Below are 8,523 nucleotides of genomic sequence, written 5' to 3'. Positions count from 1 at the left end.
GTACGTGAGTTGTATGAAGTTTGCTCAGCGGTGGATTGATAGGAGTCTCTGCATTCATAATACCTCCAACCTGCGCTGCGGCTCATTTATCTGACGTGGTAAAGAAAACTGATAACAGCCGAATACCATCTTATCATTTCTACTTGTTTCTCATTGAAGTACTTCTACGGTCTGTTTCTCTTGTATTATCTTTGCAGATTTTTTTTTTTACTGGAGACAACTTAAATAAGCGACCTTGTTTTCGCTGCTGTGTATTTTTGTGTAGCTGGCTCATGATTTTAGGCTTAACATAGTATTTTGCATGTGTGTATGCCTTCTGTCTATTCACACGTTTTATACCTCAGTTAGAAAAAGCCTATGCATCGCAGTCCCTAGTCAGAGACACCCAAAGAAATAATATCTGCAAGCCATACTTTATTATTCAAAATTGAATCTGTATTTATTAGGTTATAAGCAGTCAATGCCACCATTAATTTATTGTAATAAGTTGCTCTTGCACCCAAAATCTGTCTTTCTGGTAAGTTTCATGGATAAAAACGTATATGTTTAATATAGCAATCTGAGTAAACAGGTGGAGGTGACAATTTGGGTAAAATTGGGGTAACATTTATCAATATGTGCCTAGCCTTGGACGCATTTATCCTCAAAATTCACACCTGTTCACCATGACTGTTGATCAGCTGATGTTTGAACTCTGCTCAGGCATGTCTCAGGACAGTCAACACGGCAAGTGGACCATCTCCAGCAGTGATGATGACGATGATGATCTCCCTCCTTCTGGGACTACAGCATCTAAGCCCCACAGACCTGCTGTATCTAATCACAGCTCAATTCAGTCTGCCTCTCCCCCCGGCCTCAAACTGGAACCAGTATCAGCCACTGTGGAGGTGAAACCTGAACCAGCTAAACCCCCTGTATCCTCACTTGTCATTGGCTCTGAAGCCAGACAGTCAGCTGCAAAGAACAAGCTAAATCCAGTAAAGTATGAAACTAGTCCTTCGTTGGCAGGAAAGAGGAAGAAAGAGGTATCAGACGGTTCAGGCTGGGCTCTGTCAGATAGCGATGAAGAAGATGGAGATATGAGGAGTCTCAGTAACTTACCAAAGAAGGCGCCTCCAAGCCCCAAAGCAAAGAAACCGAAGGTGGAGAATGAGCGTCCTCCCAGTCCCCACGGCCGTCTCTACTACATCGACGAGCCAGAGGACTTCTTTGAGTCCAGTATTCCTTGTCTGAATGACACCTACAGGTTTTACCTCAACAAAGTCACAGGCCTGGACAGGAAATACAACAGCGGAGCACTGCACATTAGAGGTGAGTAAAGTTTTGCTGGATTGAGTCTGGTGCAATTTGGTTTGACATTTCAAGATAAAAGACAACACAGACAAGATAAAAACAAAACATTTAGAGGCACTGGTGAAGAAGAAGGTTACCAGCTTCCAAGCAGAGAGACCTCATGACTAAAGAGACACTAGCAAAGTGAAGGCCCTAGTTTTATTCCCCCACGACCATGGCACCTGTTTGTGACTGCTCTGTATGTGATCTCCCAGCTGTAGATTTCCCACATTTGAAACCAGTGGAGTATAGCTACCATCATTTCTCATCATCAATCTTTTATTCATTTCTCTTATTGAGTAATCTTTACTTTTTTCTTTCATCTAGACATTCTCTCCCCGTTATTTGGGACCTTGAAAGAATCTGTTCAGGTGAGTAACTATATAAGCTGAGGAAACTATTCTATGTCCTGTTCTTTGGCCATGCTAGCAACATTACTTGAGAGCTGTCAGTTGGTCAGTACACTACATTGTTAAAGACATTCATGGTCTCCAGAGGATGAATCCTACTGACGTTTCCTCTAGTGCCACCATGAGGTTGACACTTTAGGTCTTTCAGTCGAGCGTCTCGACAATTATTGTTACAATGACAATTATACACTTTTGTTGCCCAGAGGATGAAACCCAATGACTTAAGGTGAATTTCTATCTGATGTTGTCACCGGGTGAAAATGAAATTTGGTATTCATTGCAAAATATCGGCAAAATTAACATTCCCAGCGACCTCAGGTTTGCTTTGTGTTTAGTGCTAATTAGCAAATGTTAGCAGAAACGTTATAGCTGCTAAACATAAGCATGTTAGCATTGTCATTGTGAGCGTGTTAGCCTGCAGATACAATTATTTAGCTACAGCCTCACAGAGCTGCTAGCATGGCTGTAGACTCTTGTTGCATCTTTTTTGTCAGGTCTGGAGGGGATTTCAGCCATTAACATTATCTCTTTCTTTATAGTTTAACTACTGCTTTGATATTGCCTGGATGGTTAAACAGTACCCATCAGAGTTTAGGTAAGTTCTGTTTCTTTGCTACTGTCACATTATCACAAACATATCCCCATTTTTCTGATTAGTGGGAATCTGGTGTAGTATATGGTCTATGCAAATGTATTACTGTCCCTGGGCTGCTTCCTCAGGAATTAGTTAATCAATAGTGAATAGTAATAGTGAATCAAAATGAAAAGGATTGAGCACAATAAATGTATGAAACTATTTGGTAAGCATGTAGGGGATTGTTTGTTTGGTTAGGTTGAGGGTTTTACAAACGCGGCTTTGTCGAGGCTCAAGTTTTGATAATGGAATTCTTTTATTCTTTTTGCATGCATTAAATCAAGGTGTTTCACTGTAGTAAATTGTGATTGTGTTTTCAGGGATCGTCCAGTTCTGATTGTCCATGGCGATAAGAGGGAGGCCAAGGCTCGGCTGCTCCAGCAGGCTCAGCCCTTTCCGCATGTTCGATTCTGCCAGGTATAGTCTTCACCGCCACAGAAAACAGTTAGAGAAGTATAGTTTTTCTGGTTGATATTTCATATCTAATCTGTAAAGTAAAAGAGTCATAGTGGGATATTTCTGTTAGTGAGACTGTTCTTTAAAGACTCTTTTTAAATGGGACTAATGTGTGTAATTTTATGTGACAGGCCAAGCTGGATATCGCTTTTGGAACTCACCACACGTAAGAATTTCCTTCCTTGCCTGACATTGTACCTGCTGATGTTTTTTTTTCTTTCTTGTTTCTGTTGCTGTTGCTCAGATCAGTTTTGGACGTTGCTGCTGGGACCTCTCTAGCGTTCACACTTGTAAAGACCCTGTACACCCACACAGGTGTTTTCAATTAGCCTGACTGATTAGACCTCCAGTCAAGCTGGGAGTGAGGTGATGTCACCAAACTGTGTGTATGAATATAAATCATATAGACTGTTATAGCAGGAAATGCCCAGGTGTAACCAATCATTAATAACTTGCACTTGTCAATTACACATGTGCTTTCCCTGATATGAGTCGAAACAGATGTATTATTGCACTGTTATCAAGCCGTATGAGCTTTTAAGTGTTTTAAATTCCCTGCACTTTCTGCATGACATTAATACTGTATGTGTCGCTGTGCAGCAAGATGATGTTGCTGTGGTATGAGGAAGGTTTCAGAGTCATTATTCTCACCTCCAACCTCATCAGAGCCGACTGGTACCAGAAAACACAAGGGTGAGTCTGTTTTAGTCTTTTGATCAGCCACATGAAAAGAACAGACAGTCCAACTTGTTGCAGGGTATAAGGTTTGGTTATGGACGCATCCTTGAATCTATTTATATCCAAACCAGGATGTGGCTGAGCCCTCTGTTTCCACGGTTACCAAAGGGCAGCAGTGCGACCGCAGGTGAGTCGCCCACCTTCTTTAAGAGGGACCTGCTGGAATACCTGGGGTCGTACCGCGCACCAGAACTCGAGGAGTGGATCCAACGAATCAAGGAGCACGACCTGTCGGAGACCAGGTTAACATGAGGCAGATACAGATGTGCATACATACATATGCGATGCAGACTCTATGTTAACATTTCTTGAGATGTAAGGAGATATAACAGTAGCTCTTACACCCAGCCAGGTAACATTTGTATTAGTTTGTTATTAAATGTTGATCGTGCAGCTGTGATTGCTGTGTTCAGTGCAGCTGTGTTGTGAATGTAACATCTGGATTACAAGTTAAACTAATATGATTCTTTCTTATCAGGGTGTATTTGATTGGCTCAACTCCAGGCAGGTATGTTGGCTCAGACATGGAGCGCTGGGGCCACCTGAGGCTGAGGAAGGTAAAATGTTCTTTTTTTCTCTCTAATTCTCTGTCATCCCACGTTTCTCTCTTGCTAACTTGTCACTAAAATACAGTTGTCCAAGACAGAAAAGTCAACAGCTGCCAGGAGTTTCATTATGTCCTTAGGTTTTATATAACTACTATTTTCATTACTCTCGTAATGAAAATAGTAGAGAGAGATGAGGAGGCTGGTTTGTGGTTTCAGTGGTAATTACTGTGCCATGTTACACAAATTACACAGAGAGCCAAACCAAGTAGAGTTTTTCTTGTACTACAAATCATGACTAACCATTTTACATAAATACTTTGTAGAGACTTGAAATTTGAGATGAATCAGTCGTCACACTTGATTGTAGTTATGTGTCAATGCATTGGAAAATCAATTCTAAAAACTCTTCAATGTTGATGTAATTACATTTTTTGTGGGAAGTTTCATCAGGCGAGATGTGACAGTTTGCTGCTGAAAGGTTTTACATATATGGATGATTTTGGAAAGTGAAACCTGTTCATCAATAAAGTTAATCACTGAGCAAACACTGACACTGTGGAAAGGATGATGTGAAATTGGCTGTCTCTTGCATTATAAATGTTGGTGTTTAGCAGCAGACTTTTATAATCACTCAAACATAAAACAGTCCCATGTTGCATTACCACCCCATAATTAAGCCAACTTAATACTCATTCTGTAATGAGTTTCTCTGTACGTTGATTTCCATGTTGTATTGAAATGAAATGAAACCCCTGCTGCCTGGAATTTAGGATATCAATCTAAAAATGTACAGTATACTTGAGAAATAGGTCAGAAGTCCTTTAATGTTCACATTGAATGCTGATGGGCTTTCAGTTAGAACTTCAGCAACACTGTTCATATCACCTTAAGTCATTTTCCAACGGAACAGCATTATTTGCTTATGTGTAATACATTAGGAACAGGTATAAGTCCAAAGTATCATCCCGATTACATGATGAATTAAAAAAATACTTAAATGCTCTCAGTGTAATATAATGTGACTATTTTCATATCTTATATCTTATTTTTCTAGCTGTTGTATGAGCACACTGAACCAATACCCGGTGAGGAACGGTGGCCTGTGATTGGCCAGTTCTCCAGCATCGGCTCCATGGGATTGGATAAGACCAAATGGTTGGCAGGGGAATTTCAGCGCACCTTGACCACCCTAGGGAAATCCTCCCTTCGTTCAGACCCCCTCGTGCACTTGGTATGTTCCTCAAGCACAAACTTGATGTTGTTTTTTGCTTGTGTGATGCAGCATTCAAATGCTATGAGAGAGACAGAGCAAAATAATGCAACACAAATGAAGTTTTCTTTGACTGCTATTGCTACTACTTTAGGGTATTAGGTTCTTTCAGCCGGTAAATAATAATAGAGTTACATACAGAAATTACACTTGTAGTCCCTGCAGGACCTTCAGTTACCTAAAATCAATTTGAAATGACTCAGTAAACAGCTGCTTTTCAGTTCTGTGTGATCTCGGAGCCCTGTCCTTTTTTTTTTGTCACATGCCTGATAAAAGATTGAACTCCCACTGGCACTGCTGACTAATCTCTTAGGTTTCTGGTCAAATGCAGACACATATAGAACCATAAACCAGTTTCAGAAATTGAGGTTAGACTGAATTTCTGAAGAGAGAAGCTAATGGGTTGACATTTGGCAGGTTTATCCATCAGTAGAAGATGTGAGGACTAGTTTAGAAGGCTATCCAGGTGAGTACTGTTTTTTACATTTGAAACAATAACTTGCTAATTTATTATACTATCTTACAGTATAACTATACTATCTCAATTGATCTGTCTTTATTATTTGGTGACTGTTGTATATTTAGTTATGAAATACATCTCTTTTGTTGCCCAGCGGGAGGCTCTCTTCCCTACAGCATCCAAACAGCTCAGAAGCAGCTCTGGCTCCACTCCTACTTTCAGTAAGTTCATCACTACTACTCATCAGAATTCAGTCCTACTGTAAGGGTTCACTGGTAGTTACATCATCAGCTGCTTTTATTACAGTTCTTTTTTCTCATCTTGTTGCCCTCAAATTTGCGGTTGCGTTTTGTTTATTTCCCGCTGGTTCCAGAATAATTAAGAGCGATAAGATAAGATAATAGAGACATTTGTATGTTTGAGAAGATTTAGATAGATTGATTTGAAGGAGCAGTGTGTTTGGCTTGAGGAACCAGCTAATTTAGTTGATAAGAAAATTTTGGATGGCAACTAATATTAGTGTGGACATGTCTATTTAACACTACTGAGAGCTGATTAACTATTCATGATGTCTGTCATTTTTTTTTCATTGATAATACACCAAATACTGTAGCTGGTTACTGGTTAGTTTATGCAGCTCTATCCATAGAAGCACATTTTTCAAGTTGAACTGAACAATTGTGTATGTATCCGTGTGTGTGCGTGCGTGCGTGCACGTAGCCGCTGGAAGGCGAATACAACAGGAAGAAGTCATGCCATGCCACACATCAAAACATACATGAGGACGTCACCTGATTTCACTCAGCTTGCCTGGTTCCTTGTCACAAGGTGAGTGTGCGAGCTTCATATTTGTTCATTTTCATCATGTGAAATTATTTATGTCTTTATTTGTTTATGCAATTCATATATATATTTATTCTCATTTCACAGACAAACCAGTGTTGTAGTAAAACTTCAAACCCCACACTAATACAGATTATCTTTATCACAAAGATGTACTGAAACATTAAGCCCTCAATGTGTTTGTTTCAGTGCCAACCTGTCCAAAGCAGCGTGGGGCGCCCTGGAGAAGAACAACACTCAGGTGATGGTCCGTTCATACGAGCTGGGAGTCCTCTACGTGCCTTCTGCCTTTGTAAGAGCAACACACATGCACAAACAGTAGCTCCATGCTAACATGTCTGACAGCTGGAGATAACATGCCATGACGGCTAAACGATCGTTAAAACATATGAATGACGGTGCAGAAAAAAAGTATTGTGTGCTGGATGACAAAAGTTGTTCTTACTGCTTTCTAAATGATAAAGAAGTGTATTATTATGTTTATTTAGTGTGATGATTTTCTCCTTACAGGACATGAAGACCTTCCCTGTTCACAAAAATCCATTCCCTGTCTCCTCATCCTCCTCTGGTTTCCCTGTGCCCTTTGACCTGCCCCCTACATGCTACTCGCCTAAAGGTACAGGAATATGTGTGTTTTTATTTATGAAATCTACTCTATATATTTATCTACAGGTTAAAATAACACTTGATCTGTAATAATGCTGTTTGTGCTAATGTGCCTCGGTAATGATAAAGTAGAAAAATATTTTTCCATCTTTTAAATTTCAACTTCAATTTTACTTCAACTTCAACGCTAAACATTGTGTGTGTGTAAATTGCAGTTACAGTGTCCTCTAGTGGCAACAACATAAAGCAACCGAGTGTAGACTCAAAACATAGCTTTGCTTTAATCTACAGCATCTAAAGACACAGTAAAGAGGCTTATTCCACACAACACAGGCTGAAATTCATCTGAAACACAAACCTGTCATCTAAGCTGACAGAGACCACCCCTCTATGTTATGTGTCTATGTTTGCTGAAACAGTTTCTTGGGAGTCGGGGCAACTGAAAGACCTCAAGATGATTCATGTCATTGAAAATCTCATGGTCATTTCCTGTCTGTCATGCTCATTGTGAAATGCATTGTGGGTAACCTTTGTTTCTGACTCCAATAAAGAAACACAGTAGGTTTGAGTGTCACTTATTTTAGTAAAACATTAGTAGAATAATAGTAAAATATTATTCCTAACTTATGATTGGTTGAAATCAAAGCATTTCTGAAGCACAGCAATTCAGTTCAATTTCTTTTAGAAAATCAATGTGTGTGGATGGGAATAATTTAAAATCAATAAACACCGATAATTAATGGGATGTCAGAGGAACCGGTTAGGTATTAAGCTCTGTGTGAGACATGCCCCTCCACTTAGACAGTGAGTGAAGAAATTGCACAAATACAGCTATGATGTCACTTGTAATCGGCCTTTAAGCATCGTTCTGATTTTACTGACCTCTTTTCTCTCTCTGATTTCAGATCAGCCTTGGATCTGGAACATTCCTTACAGCCAGGCTCCCGACACCCACGGCAACATCTGGGTTCCCTCCTGAACACACACACACACACACACACACACACACACACACACACCTCTTACTTAAACCTGCTGTGTTTGTAACTGTCAGAACTGTGTCTGGATGTTAGTTGTCAGTAACATTTATTTTTATATTTTTTACTGTGCCGTAGACTCACATGTTTTGTACCAATGAATAAAATAACATTTGCATTGTTCACTTGTGTTCTTATCTGTTTTGTAAATGTTGTAACAGGATTTAAATGTGAAAGGACAAACTGTAC

General features: G+C 39.8%; 1 protein-coding gene across 1 annotated transcript; it reads left to right on the top strand.

Moving 5' to 3' along the window:
• The first annotated feature begins 11 nt into the window (after positions 1-11).
• tdp1 (tyrosyl-DNA phosphodiesterase 1) lies at positions 12-8,403 on the top strand. Its single transcript, XM_022739781.1, has 16 exons — positions 12-98; positions 703-1,311; positions 1,660-1,703; positions 2,282-2,337; positions 2,697-2,793; positions 2,964-2,998; positions 3,433-3,525; positions 3,642-3,812; positions 4,049-4,127; positions 5,173-5,349; positions 5,806-5,854; positions 6,003-6,069; positions 6,569-6,676; positions 6,881-6,983; positions 7,202-7,307; positions 8,203-8,403. The coding sequence occupies exons 2-16, from the start codon at positions 705-707 to the stop codon at positions 8,274-8,276; spliced, it is 1,866 nt and encodes a 621-aa protein (XP_022595502.1). The 5' UTR covers positions 12-98; positions 703-704; the 3' UTR covers positions 8,277-8,403.
• The last annotated feature ends 120 nt before the right edge of the window (positions 8,404-8,523 follow it).

The sequence above is a fragment of the Seriola dumerili genome, unplaced genomic scaffold (assembly GCF_002260705.1).
Source record: "Seriola dumerili isolate Sdu_G_001 unplaced genomic scaffold, Sdu_1.0 BDQW01000003.1, whole genome shotgun sequence".
NCBI lineage: Eukaryota > Metazoa > Chordata > Actinopteri > Carangiformes > Carangidae > Seriola > Seriola dumerili.
This window is presented reverse-complemented; position numbering and strand designations above follow the sequence as displayed.

Bases quoted from the DNA above. Each gene is read 5' to 3' on its own strand.
- tdp1 (XM_022739781.1), top strand. From the start codon at position 705: ATGTCTCAGGACAGTCAACACGGCAAGTGGACCATCTCCAGCAGTGAT. The intron at 3,813-4,048 runs GTTAACATGAGG...CTTTCTTATCAG, and splicing joins CACGACCTGTCGGAGACCAG to GGTGTATTTGATTGGCTCAA. The intron at 6,677-6,880 runs GTGAGTGTGCGA...TGTTTGTTTCAG, and splicing joins GCCTGGTTCCTTGTCACAAG to TGCCAACCTGTCCAAAGCAG.